Source organism: Vanellus vanellus, assembly GCF_965231255.1.
Source record: "Vanellus vanellus genome assembly, chromosome: 5".
NCBI classification, from domain to species: domain Eukaryota; kingdom Metazoa; phylum Chordata; class Aves; order Charadriiformes; family Charadriidae; genus Vanellus; species Vanellus vanellus.
In genome coordinates this window covers 531,621-548,101 of record NC_138910.1, presented here as the reverse complement: position 1 = coordinate 548,101, position 16,481 = coordinate 531,621, and the positions used below count along the sequence as shown (strand labels likewise).

General features: G+C 47.0%; 1 protein-coding gene across 1 annotated transcript in view; it reads right to left on the bottom strand.

The window, feature by feature from the left end:
* Nucleotides 1-8,914, bottom strand: part of CCDC148 (coiled-coil domain containing 148) — a gene marked incomplete at both ends in the record, with an annotated part of 85,448 nt that extends 76,534 nt beyond the window's left edge. Inside the window, one exon of the mRNA XM_082483428.1 lies at nucleotides 8,707-8,914. Within this exon, the coding sequence (XP_082339554.1) occupies nucleotides 8,707-8,914 (208 nt within the window). The remainder of the gene's footprint in view (nucleotides 1-8,706) is intronic.
* Nucleotides 8,915-16,481: the final 7,567 nt, after the last annotated feature.

Here is a 16,481-nt window from a genome sequence, read left to right as displayed (position 1 = left end):
ACAAAAAAAAAGTTACAAATTAAAAAAATACGCTTCAACATATTCATTTAAAGATTTATTGGAAGATGTGAGTCTGAGTTATCGATTATAGCACCCTATAGTTTTCTCCATTATTTAAGAAATAACAAATATCTAGTTAAATCAACCTTTAACTGTCTGACTCAAAAAGCATACCTGTTTATTCGCTAGCCTATGTGGAAAGCAGGATATTTGTAACAGCACAGCAAGCAACTTACCACTCTGCTGCTCTGGCATCCATCAGATAAAATGCTTAAATCTACATTACTCATTTAGCACAACAGAAGAAAAGATGCTGTAATAGAAAATTGCCGCAAAATCAACTTGATTTTTTTTTTTTCCTTTTTTCCATTAATGAAAAACAAAGACAAAGCAGTAGCTTGAGACTCTATAAAAATATAGATATTAGTGGAACAAAATATTGCAATTTCATCATCTCTTAAGGCCCACCAGTTTTGGAACCAAGCATTTCAGCCACTCATAAAACCACTGCAGTCTTTTTCAAACCAAAAAAAGATTTGATTCATATGAACAAGGAGACTAGATCCAACAGTGCAGAAAAGTACTGAGAGAACTAATTTTCTTGGTTAGGATTTCTTTGCTTAACAGCACCAATGAAATGATGCTCCTAGTTCAAAATTTGACTTGCCTTCTGACTGCTTAAATGAATCAAATAAATTCTTCTTGATTGTAACTCGATCATTTAACGCCATGGTAAAAAATAAATAAATGAAACTATCACTTTCGTAGAGCACAAGTCTGGACCACAAGTCAGATGAGGAGTGGCTGAGGGCCCTGGGGATGTTCAGCCTGGAGAAGAGGAGGCTGAGGGGAGACCTTCTCGCTCCCTACAGCTCCCTGAAAGGAGGGGGCAGCGAGGGGGGGGGTCGGTCTCTGCTCCCAAGGGACAGGCAATGGGACAAGAGGAAGCGGCCTCAAGCTGTGCCAGGGGAGGTTTAGATTGGATATTGGGAAAAAAATTATCACTAAAAGGGTTGTCAAGCAGTGGCACAGGCTGTCAGGGGCAGTGGTGGAGTCACCGTCCCTGGAAGGATTTAACAGACAGGCAGCCGTGGTGCTGAGGGACATGGATGAGTGGTTTGGCAGTGGCAGGTTAATGGTTGGACTCAATGATCTTAAAGGTCCCTTCCAACGTAGATGATTCTATGATTCTACAGTAACTTAAGAAATTATGTTTTCTTTCTCTAACAAGCGGCACCCAGAGCTGTGCAAGGTACGGCACTTCACATTGAACATGTAATGAAATTAAAAACTGCAGTATTTTCACCATTTAAAATTTATTTCAAAACAAAGTCATATTATCCATACAGATCATTCCAAATTGCATGAGAAAAAATATCTGCCTGTTTATTTCTATATTAAAGTTTTGGTGTCACATTCTTCTTCCCATGTGCTTAGACTTTCTCCTGAGGACCCTGTTCTGCAAGATAATGGCCATTCTAGTCTGGACCCAACACAGCTGCATGTGTAAGCTTAAACACACCAGAGTATTTTGTAAAGTCTGGGTCTGTATTAAATATTCTTGATGATGTATTTCCAAGAGAACTAGCATACATTAAAAAAAAAATCCCTAAAACTGTGTAAGTAACCAGAAGGGAAGGTGTCATACGACTAATACCATCAGCTAACATATAACTTTCTGGTGATAACCTAAAAGCTGTAAGGTTGGTTTTACAAAAGAAACATCTTTTCATTACAGCTTTCATAGACGAAAAGGAGGGCTTAATCAGAATAGAAAATGTGTTGCTACAAGTGTAAGAACAGCAAGGAGGAAAGGACTGGGGTGAGAGTAGACAATGCTTCAGAACAGATATTCTGGAGACTAACAGGAACTGAATGACAGGAGAAACTCAGGAGGTTACAGAGCTCCCAGCCTGGGGACAGACCCATCCGCAAGGTAAACCACTGCAAGCAGAAGGGCTGGCTCTCTGGTGGCTCACTTTGGAAGGTGATACTGAAGCGCTCTCGATTAACTGTGGCCTCCTGCCACCAGATGACCACCCTGACGTGGGAAGGACTGACCGTATGTTTCTGCAGAGGCATCTTTGCAGGGGAGATAAATCATCTCTTTGCCCTTCAATGCACAGTGCTCGATTGCTTGTAATCTTGCTGAACCAAACAGGCACCGCGCTCCTCGTACAGAGGATCCTCGTTGCAACAGGCGTCAATGAAGTTGTAATGCCATAGGCAATCTGGTCTTACACAAAATAAGCATAGGCCTCCTTTTTTCTAGTAAGAAGTTAAGCCTATGCAGTGGGCAAGGATTCAATTGCAATGACTCCTTATCAAGAGGTACAATACGCACTGTACCACAAATTTTATAGATGGATTCCATGTATAATAATGGAGGGCCAATGGAAAAAGGATGTAATTTTACGGGAAAGGATAGTTAAGAAGATAGACCTTAAAGGAGCTGTAGCAGAACACTGTGTCCTATAAGAGGTATCACATCTACTAAACCATCAGATACTAAAATAACCAATACTAAGTGGTAGCAGAAGTTGAGTGGAAGACAGCTGAAGAAGCTCAGAGTATGTAGAAGTCATCGTCACTCAAAAAAAACCAAACCAAAACTACTGAAGACTGGGCTTAAAAATTCTGTACAAAGTATCTGTATTACTGTTGTTAAATCACAGGCCCACTGCTCTTCAGATAAACCAATGTGATTTTGTTTCCAGCGCTGCAAAATGAACAATTAGAAATACAGTGATTGTTTTATTTTCTTTAACTAGCTAAAACCCAGAAACAGGAAACAGAAGTCCAATTCTTTGTTTTATAGAATGAAACAGGTTATTTCAAGTTGTCCTCACCTTTTGCACATGCTCCTGTCTTTGCTCTTGCCTTCTGTATAGTATTTTAAATTAAAGTACTTCCCCCGCCTCATTTTCATGCTAGCTTTGTTACTGATGTTTTTTTCTTTAAAAACCCAAACCTGTATGGGCAGGTTCACTGACCCACTGCTGGAGGCCTCCTCCACACAGCTCTGCTGACAGACCAACTTGTGTAAGCATTTCTTAATGAACTTCAGGCAGAAGTCAGCTGGCTTGGTTATACTGGATGGGGGTACAGTTTTTCTCTATCGGTGCTTCAAGAACATACTACTCTATTTGAGTAAGTCCAATTTCTGCTTAAGCCAAGATACCTTTTCCTGTTATAACCTATGAGAAGCTACAGCTTCTCAGTTGCAGTGATTTGCACATTTATGGTTATACTCAAAAGCAATTCTGCATCAGTCCTCTCAGAGTTTTAACAGATCACTTCACAAACCGAGCTTAGGGTGAAGACACACAAACAGGGCTAATAGCCATTAGGAGGGAACGCAGAACCTGAGGAAGCAGGACCTTGTGAGTTAGTGCTGACAGCAAAGACTGTATCCCCGTACCTTAAGCTAGCCTAGCGGATTTTTGTCTGACAGTAGCATAGCTGGAGTCAAAGGAGAACATTTGTCTGCAGCCTATGAGAGAGCGAGCAGGAGGGATAGATAATTCATGTGATTTAGAAGCCACTGCAGGTTATTTTGTCAGGAGCATCAGTATCATTTCATACAGCTTTTGCCAGTTTCTGCTAGGCCAAATTTGCAGAGTTATGAGCAGGGAAGCATTTGGCACACCTTCACTTTAATTCAATGCATAATGTCTGATATCCCACTATGAAAAAACAAAGCATGCTTGTCTGAAGCTTCTCGTTTAAAACCCTTGGAAATGCACAGTCCATAAATAAGGATCACTCTTCTTTTTGCATATACATTTTCTTTGTTGTCTCCTTATTCATTAGGTTCTCTAGATTTCAGTTTGAAATTCTGTATCCCTAGTCTGGTAATAAAGACTTTGATTTGGTAAATTTCTCAACATTTTTTCCAGGCCTCAAATACAGCCTCGTAAGAAGACGGGTAATATTTTGTTTAGCTTGAGAATTGCAGCAGTCAGTAGGAACTGCAAAGGATTTTAGCAGGCCTTCACCTGTCCTTGAGCAGATATAAATACCTGCATTGTCCAGAGCCGGTTCAGTGGTTTTTTAGTTTGTGGGGTTTGGGGAGGGTTGTTTTGTGCTTTGTTTTTTGGGTGGTTTGGGGTTTTTTTTTTAGATATTGTTCATTTCTACAAAAATTACTTACAAGCTTAGGACCTGAAAACCCATAGAACAGAATGGCTGCTAATCACCTTTTCTTTATTGGACATCCTACTTGGCTTTTCCTCACATCCTCTCACCAAATCATCCATTTGGCTGCCGCTGACCTGCCCCATTCTGTCAGATGCAGCAATATCCGCGAGCAGCCCTGACTTACAGGTGCACCTGTGCGAGGGTGCCTGGTTCCACAGTTAGCTGGCTTCAGCAGCAGAGCTCACTTAAGGACTCCCCTTCACTGGGCACTTCTTCCTACCCTCCCACTGCACTATGCTACCCCCAAACAAAATACCAACAAAACCACTCATGGTGCCACACTATAAGCTGAATCAATATGTTGGTACAGGATTCTGTTGTTTTGCCAAGAAAAGGTTACTTTTCTCAAACCTGAACCAACTCAGCAACTGAGCTTATATTGTGGTCCAGCAATCTGTTGTTCCTCAAACCTCCATTTTGCTGAAACAGAAACCCTGGGCAAAACATTTTGCATTGCTGCCAGAAGAGGAGGTCCCCCATTCCCTCTGTACACGGCTACTTGCAAATATCTTAGTGCAGGTATTGGAGGCAGGAACGGTGAGATAGATCAAGAAATTGATCCAATTAAAAAAATAAGATATTATGTTGTGGGGAGGTTTCTGGGGAAACTGGATCAATTTTGTAATCTAGCTCACTGCACAGTTGCGCGATCATGTTTGCTGGCACAAGGAAGGCTGGAGAGATACCATGACAGGGTGGCATTGTCCCTTTCCATTGCAGCTGGGCTTGAGCCAGATTAAAGTGGCTGCGTAATCAGAAGCTTGGTGATTGTGCTGAGCACTTTGCAGGATCTAGATTCAAATACTCATACCTGATGCTTCAAAGCCATGGAAGAAGCAAAAAAAACCTATGAAAATGCAAACAACTTGGCAGTATCAAAATAGTTTTCCTCCATATTTTGTTTTCCCACAGGGAGAGAGAAATCTATACCCGTGATAAGAGCAGTAATTTTGAATGCCACCATCCAAAACTTAAAATTTCTGTAAAAACCCTCACTGAAACAGCAAAACATCAGTGCACTACTACTTCAGAAATACAACTGCTATTAGGTGCCACACCTCCCCAGCTCAACAACAAAAGAAGCAGGAGAACATTTTTAAACCAAGTGAAATTACAGTTTCCACATTACCCCAAGTCAATTGTATCATGATTGACCGAGTTGCTGTGACATCAACACAATGGCTTGCAGTAACTTTTGAAATCAAATTGTAGGTTTTAATGAGGGGGAAAAAAAAATATCACACATCTAAATAATTTCCCCTGTGAATGCTAAACAGCTGCTCATTTGTTCAGTTAGCCCTCCATGAACATCACTCTCTTCTCCAGTTATTTTTTTCCTAAACCTTTGTAATTTCAGTACCTGTAAGAGATTACAGATAAAAGAGGTAGCACTAAACAGTTTCCAGAAAAAAAAAAAAAAAGAGAGAAACAAAGGCGACGCTGGTTTTGTGACTGATGTTTATCTTCATAATCCTGCATTTCCAAGGACCAAGCATTCTGTGCCAAAATTCTCACTTTCTAGCCACAGTTCCTATGTGCTTACGTCAAATGAGAAAGCCTAGGTAATCTTGCAAATAGAGAAATAATCACCAAAATTAAAGATAGTCATGCCAGCGTTCTGCAAGGACTGAGAACATCTGTGGATTACAAAACAATAGACTCCAATTTGGATTAATTTTAGAATACATTAAATGAAGCAGAAAAACATATTAATGACTTGAAATACTGAAGGAGCACAACAGCAGCAAAACCACTAGCAAATACCCGTTAAGCAAACTGCTTGTCTAAAAAGCCAGAAAACGAGCACAGTCATTGTAAGAGATCAGATTTAAGACTCATAAGAAACCAAGAAGGTTCAGAAGGAAAACGTGCCATTAGATTTTTATAAGATTTGCAAACATAATGGAATCGGTGCTTTCCAAATGATGCTGAGAATGCAAAAGAAAGATCATCTTGCTTTCAAGTCACATCCTGAAGAAGGCGAATAAAAAGAAACAGTACTTGTTTGTTTCTGACGCTAATATTGATATAAGAGTTTAAATGTGTATTTGATAACGGCTACTATCAGCTAACAGAACAAGAAATCAGAAGAATCACAACACCATGCAGGTCTTTGTATTGGAAAGTTAAAATGGGGTGCCTTTCCATAACATATTTTGTCCCCATTGGGCTCAGTACAGTGACACATGGGAGGGAATTGATGGCCTGTGATACTCAGAAGTCAAATTAGATAATGTATTGGCTGCTCTGGATGCCAAAACAAATAAAAAAGCTTTGACTGTATGACTCATACCAGATAGAATGAAATAGCTGTTCTTCACCAATAGTCATTCAATAGATTTGCAAATCTGACAGGACCTCAAAATATTATGTTGAATTCTTTATATGTCTATTGTCCCAAAACAAACTGGCTCAAGATCACTTTCTCTTTTTCACCATTATTTCTTACCCTTTCCATCTTACCCCAGTGGCAAACTCTAAAATACAGAGAGACCTTGCAATGCAAGGTTCTGCAGGGATGTAGGGCACTTACAACAGCCTGTTCCAAATAACGTTGGAACATCCACCTGGAACCACCCAGAATCTGGAAGGCCTGGAGATGGCATTATGCCACCTTTCGTGTCCTGCCAGTAGACTGTGCCTTCCACAGTCACAACGGTAACATTCAGAAATGGTTTAATTTAACAGGGGAGGCAAGCAAGCTTCTTCATTTTCTAAAAGCTGTTATCTGTGAAAGCTAAGCCAGTGTAACAATATCCAAATTACAGGTTAAAACCAGTGCATTTTTGATAGGAGCAACCTTGCAACTAATGAAAGCCATTGCTCTCACAGGTCCTGTGCTTTCTCCTCCCTTTATTCTAGATCTACTTATTCTGATTTCACATGTTATTTTTCCTTTTTTCTTGCTCTCCACTCTCATTTGACCCTTCCTCTGCTTATCTTATTTCACCTTTGTTACTCTTTGTTTTACTAAGTTTCTGCTATTATTCCTCTGGACTCCTGTTGCCTATTTCCTAGAAGGAGGCCACCATTCTGGTTTGGTAACATTTTATATCCACTTAACATAGTATGAATCATGAGATTTTCAGGGCAGTAAGGAATCAAGACTGCTGTTTACATCTGCCAAGTATTTTCCATTTGGCATATGATCATACTGTAGGAGTTCCTACTGTATTAATCTATACAAATGGCAACAAATATTACAGAGATTAAAAAACATACCAATAGCCTACAGAGTTTCCATCATAGCAGGTTATATTCCAAGTGTGAAATTAAGGGAAGGAACTATACAAATTCCGAATTTGTAGGTGACTCTCCACATTCAGCTACCCCCTACTTTTTAATTGCAGTTCCTTTCTCAACAGAGGGTAAGGACACAGTTCTACTTGTAGCGTCAGCACTGATTAAACCACATCAGAGTTGTCATGTGTCCTTATGCCAAGATAAAAATACGATGCATCCCATTGCACACTGAACTGGAAAACTAACCTGGATTGGAAAAAAAGACACCAGTAAAAACGCAGATACCATTTTCATGGTAATTTTTCAGCAGGATTCCTACACAGTCTGGGTCAGCGCAACAGGGGAGGGGCCTGAATAAGACAATCTCTTAAGGCAGCAAGAGCCGCTCACTGAATTACACCCCAAACGTAAGTTTGCATATCCACAGCCTTCTTAGAGCACTAGACAAGCGTCAGAAAAACATAAAAGGCAAAAGCATAACAGAGTAAAATGAGAATACACGCACTTCTGGGAAGATTCAAGTGGCAATTTTGTCTTGCCTTCTTTTAGCCATCTACAGTGTCGTCATCATCATGTTAGTCAATGGAGTGGTGAGTGTCCTGTCACAACTGTAACTGCGGCAGACTGAGAGGAGAGGAACTGGTATCAGTCAGAAAACCCTCAGAAACACAGGGGGTTTGTGTTCGGGACAGTCACATAACTCAAAAAGATGACCAAGCCCTAAGCACACACCCTCGCGCCCAAAATCTATTTTTAAAATGTTTTACAGTATCTTTACATATATTGGCTTTCCTTTTCCCCAGCTATTATTCTCTATACCATAAATAGAGCTAGGCCAATAGCAGAAGCTTCAAAATGGCGAGATTTTAAAACACCGTAGAAAGTATTTTTCCTATCTTCCACAAACGACGGGTGGGAGCAGAGTTAAGGGCTGCCGGGAAACCTGCACTGCCAAGGGCTCCCGGTTCTGGTTCTCTGCGGCCCGCCAGGAGCCACCGGACCGCCCGACCCGAAGTCAACTCCCGCTCCCGCGGCAGCAACACCGGCCCCGACAGCGCACAAGGCCGCCTCGACGGGGCAGGAGGCACCCCCCGACGGCGGCCCACCGGGACGGCCACCCGCGGCGGCCAGCCTGGCCGGCGGGGCTGGTCGCCCCGGCCCCCGGCAGCGGCACACACGGACACCCCCGCAGCGGCCATTTTGCAACCGGTTGCTCCAGCCACCTGCGCCCCGCCCGCTCCCGCGCCGCGCACGGACACTCACCGCGAGGAGGCCGGAGGAGCCTCCCTCCCGCCCCAGCGGCCTCGCCCGGGCAGGCCACCCCGCCCAGCGGGCACTCCCGCCTGCGGCCGCCCAGGACGCGGTGCGGGGCCGCCGCGTCCCACCAGCGGCAGCACTGCCCGGCCCGTCCGCGCCCCCCGCGCCGCGCTGAGGAGACGGCGGTGCCTTCCACTCCTTCTCCTCTCAGCATCGGTAACCATAGCAACCCCAGCTCGTGCCACCATTGGCGGGTTTAACACGAGGCAGTAGCCAATGGAGCGCTGGCCTGCGCCGCGCCGGGCCAATGGGCGCAGGCGCAGGGCAGGGCGCTGCGCTGACGTCGTGAGTGGGGCGGAGCGGGGCCAGGCGGAGCGGGCGGCGGGGCTCGGTCGGCGCCGGCGCCACCGCCGCCACCATGGAGACCCCGGGCTAGGGCCCGCCGCGGCCCGCCGGCGCGCTGAGCGGGGCCGGCCGCCCCGCCGCCGCCTCCCTCCGTCCCTTCGCGCGGTGAGTGGGCAGTGCCGGGGGAGGCCGCGGGGCCGGGGCGGGCGGGCCGGGAGGTGAGGCGGCGGAGCCCGCCGGGGGCCCGGGGCAGCGAGGCCGAGGAGCTGCCGCCTCAGGCGGAGCTGGCGCGCCGCTGCCCGCCTGCCTCCCGCGCGGGCGGAGCGCGGCGTGCCCTTCGCGCTGCCGCCTGGTGCCCGGCCGCGCCGCGCGGGCCCTGCGGGCGGAGGTGCGGCCGCCCGGCCCCTGCCCCGGGCTCAGCGCCGAGCACCGGGCGGCGGAGCGCGGCAGCCCGGGAGCGGGCGGGCGCCGCGGGGCAGGTGCGCGCGGGGCGGGCCGGGCCGGGCAGGGCAGCCCGCGGCGCGGGGAGAGGCGGCGCGGAGCCCGGGCCCGGCGCGGCCGCCTCCCTGCCGGGCACGCCGGCTTCCCGCGGCCGCGGGGCGAGCCTGCGGCGGATGCGCAGCCCGCGGCCGCGCCGTGAGGGCGGTGCGCGGCGCTGCGGGCGGCAGCCGCGCCGAGCCGCAGCTGGCAGGGCACGGCAGGGCCGCCCCGCCGGAGCGCCTGCCGCGCCGTGCCGCGCCCGCAGCGCCGTGGGGCCGGGGAGGGGCACGGCGGAAACTTTGGGGAGCGGCGGGGCGGTCCCCTCTGCCGGCCGAGCAGGGTCACCGAGCCCCGCGCCGCGCTGGCCACCGCCGGGCTCCGCGCCGGGGCGGCCGCCGGCGGGCTCTCCCCGAGGGCGGCGTTTCCATACCGGGCTGGCTCCCGCCCCCCGCGTCCGAGCGGGCTCCTCTCGCTGTGTGCCCTGAACGTGGTTTAAACGTGCGATTTATAATTTTTTTTAACCTTTATGTGACCGCTAAACTTGGAGTTGCGCGCCGTCACGCAAACGCCGGAGAGCTGGCGCGCAGCGGGAGCGCAACTATTGAAGCCCGTAACTTTCAGCGGTTTTTTTCCCCCCCTCTGTGATCCGAAATAAAAAGAAGGAAGGCGCGCGGGCAGGGGAGAAGCAGCACACGGGAGTGCGCGCACACGCAGGTGAGCGTTGTGGCGCGCGCGGAGGGCCGTGGGTTTCCCGCGGAGCGGCGGTCCCGCAGCGCGGCGCTGGGCCGGGCGCGGGCGGAGGGGCGAGGCCGCTCTCCCCCCCCCCCGCCCCGGGCACGGGCCCCCCTGTGGCACGGCTGGGGCGCCTGGAAGGGAAGGCTCGGAGAAGTGCCGTTGGTGCTGGCCCTGCATCCAGGCTGCTTCCACAAAAAAGTGTATTTACGTGACTGTGATTTGCGTGGAGGGTAGAAATACCAAATGGCACAGAAAGCCGTAGTTCAGGAATTGGGCCCCCTCTGGTCCTGTTCCCCTCCCGGCTGACGCTTCCGAATGCATCCAACTCGCTGGAGAAGAACTGTGTGTTTCTGAAGTGCTTGAGTTTGGCCCGTAGACCTTCGTACCTTTTTTTTTAATAACCTGCTGCTGTATGTTAATCTCGCATTAGTCATTGCTTCAACATTTGCCTGTTTGAAGGAAAAGGTGTGGTCGGACCTGCAGTAGTAACGTTTCATTAACTAGCTTTTCAGTTTTTTCAGCATTCTCACTTTTTTATAACTTGGAGTTTAGAGATTAGGAGAAGACAAGGGTGATAACATTTTCCCCTTTAATTAGTAACTGCATTTTTGGGGTAAATGCCAAATAATACGCTCACTGAGGTAAAACCATGGGAATCTACTAAATGTACTTCAGTTTATGGAGATACGCTAATTTGGTCTTGCCCATCACATTTTTAAATGGGAGGAGTGTGTTTTGGGGGCAAAAGCGTATTGTTGGCTCTGACGTGCTCTAGTGTCTCTGTTAAATATTAAAATATTACATGCAAATTGATACAATCTGCCTGTGAAAAGACAGATTGCAATAACTTTCTCCTTTTGTTTAAATTCCTTGAAAAGTACTGTCTTGCTACTGAAATAAGTTGCTATTAATATTTTTAATTAAGGTAGAACAGCTGATGGGTCTTTCCCAGTAAAAATCATGTCTCTCTTCCTTTCATCTTGTTAGGTATTAAGGATAAATAGCAATAATAATAATAGAAGTTCTGCTATAAAACACAGTTGGAGCAAGTTTCGCGAGACAGTAGTCTTGTATAAGAGGGGAGAACTTGTTCTGATTTTTCTTAACATGTCAACAAGATAACACAACTTTTGGTGTTCGCTTTTTTTAATAGTAGTGCAGGATCCTTTCATAATGAGCAGGTGAATTCAGGCAAGCAATGTAAACAAGGAAATTGATATGATACATTACTTTTTTATAGCAGCTTCATGTACCAGCAAAATAGCATCTATAATGCGTTATGGGCTATTTTTTCATATTGAATGATAGCATGTGCTATGTAATAATAATAGTAATTTTAATTGGTAAGCTGTGTCAGGTGTTTCGTACAGGAAGTCTGCATGCGTTGTGAGAGAAGCCACAGTGGAAGGAACACTCTGTATATTAAAAAACCAGGAAACGTGTACTTCTGCTTCACTTTATGTAGATTATTTAAATGCATTTATAACAGATGAAAGGCTAAAGCAATTCCAAAAGATGGGACTCTGTGAGTACTCTCTTAATTTTGTTGTTTTTTTTTTTCTTGATTGTGATGCTGAAAAGAAGCACGTTCTGCAAGCGTTTATCTGATTGATTATTTGGGGCAAGAAAGCACTGACTAGTCCAGGCATCTCGGTGAGCTTAACAAAGTTGTTAAAAGTGTAATCAAGAGTAATTGGGGTTTATTACCAGAATGTAGTTACTGTAATATGATATAGAACAGACCTCTAAAAAGCAAGCAGAACTTGTGATACTTGTCTGGAAAAAAATAACTACGAGCCTGTTATCAGGCATATTTTGTGTTGTTCTCATTTACTTTCTTGTCATTTTCAGTCAAATCAGTGAGTCCGGGTTAACGTCGGATTCCTCTGTGAGAGAAGCTGCCCTCCGCTTAGGCTCTTCGCAGCTGAGCTGTGCCCATGAGCAGAGGGGCTTTTCCAAACACCCGCGGGGTTTTAGTTGGCTGGGGGGGGGGGGGGGAGCCCCAACGGTGACCGGGAGGCGGTTCTGGGGGCAGCGCGTCTGTGCCTGCCCCGCCGGGGGGCTCGGCCTGGTGTCGGCGGGCAGAGACGCGGGGCCAAGGGCTGCCGAGCTGCTGAGTACAGAACAGTACCTTCATTCCCCGGGGTTTGGTGGGAAACAACTTGTGAGAGATGCTGCAGAAAGAACACGTGCTGCCATCTTGTATAGAAAGTGCGTGTACATCTCCTGAGTTGGTGGGATTCAAAATTCAAAAACTCTGGAATTCTCAGGGGTTTTGGTTAGATTGGGGGGGGGAATATCTCTAGTGAAGATAAGACAGAAAATCATTATGAATATGGCATGTACTGTCACTCCAAAGTAAACTGAACTGGTTCAAACTTCACCAGTTAGGGGGGGGAAAAATAGTCATTGATCTAGCATAGCTTTATGTGCGGGTGAATAGAAAGCTGGAGGTGAAACTGGAGTTTTGGGCATGGCTTGTAAGCATTGCTTGCTACTGTTCCTATTTTGATGGCAAATATTGCTGACAGTGTGACAATAGGGCAGTTCAAACCCTGGTGGAGATGGCGCGTAAACGCGTGGAAGAGCTGAGCGGGGGACCCAAGCGGGTGGAAACAGCCCTTCTCGCGGAACGCCGCGCTGGGCGGCGGAACCGCACCGAGGGCCCTGCGAGCGGAGCTGCAGGGACTGCCAGCACGAAGCGGTTCTCCGGGCTGGCTTGGTAGCTTCCCTGGTTCTCAGCGGCTTTTCCTCAGGCCTGTGATATGTCCTAGTTCATTGGGTAACGTCTCATGTCCTTTTTATCAAGACAGAATACTCATTTATTTTGCCCGGGGGAGGTTTGCAGAGGGAGGGAGGAGGTGGACGAGGACAGCCAAAATCTGCCTCTGGTGACCTTCCCGAAGCTTTTGCTTGCACGGAAGAAAATCTCAGCTCCTTGTCAGTTAGAATCTCTGTGGCTGGCACCAGCGGTCAGACCTTTGCTCCCTCCCCGCTCGCTGCCTCGTTCCCTCCCTGCCCTTAGCACCTCGCTCGCTTTTCTTCCGAGGCAGAGCAGAGACCCGCTGCGGTTCAGGGAGGAGGAAGGGCTCCTTCAGATGCACAGTACATTCATTTATTTACTTTTAGTAATGAAATCCCCAACACTATCATTAAGGGGAAAGGCGTAAGGAGACAGCTCTTTGGATAGCATCTTGCAGAGGTTTAATTGCTCTCCCAGCCACTAACAGGCAGGAGGACGTGCCGTTCCAGTCCGGCCGCGCTCTGCGGTGGAGCGGGCATGTCACGGGGTCGGGGAGGTGACTCTGGCACAGGCTTCTCCTCCTTTTGGGATCGGCTTCGTGAGCCAGCCCTCCGCTTGCCAACGGGCAGCGTGGGGCGTGGGGCTGGAGAGCGGGACTGGCAGCCAGCCGGGCTGGCTCGCTGCTGGCCCTTCCTCTGCTCCCGCCAGCCAGTGGCGAGCCACGGGCTAGAGACATCCACTGGGATGGCTTTAACTTTCCGGTCCTTTTCACTGCAGCCCAATCCTACGGGCAAATGAAGACAACATCGCTTTAGGAAAAGTTAGGGAAAATCCGTTCTTAGTGTTTCAGTATTTTTAAACAAGATGACTTTTTAACAGGAATTTTTTTAAAAAAGTTAGGCAGACTCGTAATATACATGTGTTTTCCTCCTATTGCCGCAATTTTAAGATATTGTGGTTACAAAAGAAAAAGAAATTACTGTTTTTCTCTGAAATGTCTCCATGGCCATCTCTTACAGATCTTTCCTCCCTGCCCCCTTTTTTAATTCCCAGAGCATTTTGCAAAGTTCTTACCTAGCACTAGAAATTGAAGACCAGTCAACTTCCTGTTTAATGGCTTTTAAAAATTGTTTTAACTCTGCCGTTATTTTAGTGGGGAAAATAAACCCGTGAGTTATTACTTTATTTGAGAGCGATTGATCCATTCTTCAGGCATAATTAAGACTTCCCCCACCCCCACCCCTGCATAGTGGGGCCTTTTGCTTGTAAAAGACTTGTGATGCGAGTGTTCGAACTGAAACGTCGTGGGGGTTTGTGAACCTTAAATCAACGTTACAGCTAATCCAATATTCTGATTGGTATTGTGATTAATTCATTATTAAAGAGAGAAAAAGGACTCTCTTGTAAATCCTTTGAAGGTGTACGAGCCGAAACTTGCGTGCTGCATCACAGCTCAATGGGGGATTTTTAATGTATTTACTGTTTATGCAACCGTGGGGCGGTAATTGTGGGCAGCGAATAAAATTACCCTTTAGCTATTGGATCTGCAAAGCAGATGGTTCACAGACATTGTGTAGGTTGTATAATTAGCTAGCCTTTATTGTTTGTTGAATTTGTAAATAGGAGTTTAGAGTGCCGGGTCCTTACGCGCGAGGTACATCTCGGAGCATGCGGTGGGAAAGCTCCGGTGGGACTCGCTTGTCCGGACAGAGCTCGTGCTAGCTGGCAGCAGGACGGACCGCGGCGAGAGCGGCTCTGCGCCGTGGGCCCCGTAACGCGGCGAGAGCGGCTCTGCGCTGTGGGCCCCGTAACGCGGCGAGAGCGGCTCTGCCGCCGGGCCCCGTAAGTGCCCTTGGCTTGGCCGGAGCCATCTCCGGGGCAGCAGGAGCGAGAGGGAGGAGGATGTCCTGGAAGGAGAGGAGGGGGCCGAAGACAAGGAGGTAGGAGCAGTTCTCCTAGTGCCAGGCGGGGTGAGGAGCAGCAGGGATGTGGGGAGCAGGTCAGGAAAGGGAGGAGCTGGACTGCGGTGCCAGACATTGCCTTTCCTCGAATGAGGCTCGGCTGGAAGGGAGCAGGGAAGAAGCGCCAGAAACGTTCTTGATTTCTGTTTGTTTGTGTGGTGCCAAAAACTTCTCCTCTCTTCACCTTCTTAACAAAACCCTGTTATGGTATGCAGTGTGGAAAGCCTTAGGCTACCATCTGTGCTATACTTTTAACTTTTTTTTATAAATGTACTCAAAACCATTTCCATTACATGTATCCAAATAGAAAACATCTAATCTGTATCTTCATTTGCTTTAAATGATTTTACTTACGCCATCTCTGCTAGAAATATAATGCAAACAGGAGACTTTCCAGTTGGTTATGGATTTCTGTTCTCTTCCTGCCCAGGGAGGCGGTGCATCCTTAGCGCTCCTAAAAGAAATCTTTGCCGTTCCAGAGACATGTTCTTCGTCGTCTTGTATTGGCAGACATTTCTGTTATTGTGTAACACGGGAATTGAGTATTCGTACATTTGTTACCACGAAGGTAAATCCGATTGGTGAAAACCAGTAAAGTTGAATCGTTGCCATTAGCCTGTTCCCGCGGGGTACGGTTGAGGAAAGCCTGCTCGTGGGTCGGGACGCGGTGTGTGCAGTGGGGCAGCTGCAGGCTCCACGCTTGCTTTGAGGTGTCCTTTGGAAACTTTCGGTGGCTGATACAGTATAAGCACAGGATACAATTTCCCAGAATTTTCTTCCTGGATTGATTTGTGCATACAACGCTGGTACTGATGTGTGTTACCTAATAGGCTGTAATTCAATACAATATCTCCACTTGGAATTAACTCTTTTACTTTGTAGTGTCAGGTTTTGTAGTAATTCCAGTTTAAAAATAAAAATTCACTGATCTCTGAAACTGTTTCGGACAAGTGATAACTCCTTAACTTCCTTGTCAGTGTTAAATGCTTAAAAATGAAGTGGTTTATATCTTTCACAGAAATAAAACCAAGATGGTGTATGCAATGCAATTGATTTCGGGGGCTTCCAGACAAGTGAAGTGCTGGAGTGTGAGCTGGAGAAATTCCGTGTGAAGATGCGTTCGCGTGACGTTCTTCACTGATTGTCTTTTGCAGATTCCCACTCAAGTCTTGTGTGGTACCTAAAAATAAGTAGGGAGACAGATCTAAAAAGAGTTAATATTTTCATCTTGGTTTTATTTAAAAACAAAATTACCACAGTTTGTTACTAAGAAATATGACAGCAGTACCAAAATGATAGCATATCATGAAAGGAGATTTCATTGTACTGTAGTAGTGCCTAAACTCCAACCTGATGTGCCCTTCTATGGAGCAGGGGGAAACACATGCATTGGAGAGCTTACAAACAAAAAGGCAAAACATAAGCAGATAGATGAAACAAGTGGAGGAGATCATCTTGGGAACATGCCTTTTTGTACTGCATACCTTTGTCCAGGGTGCTTGTGGTCCAGGAATCAT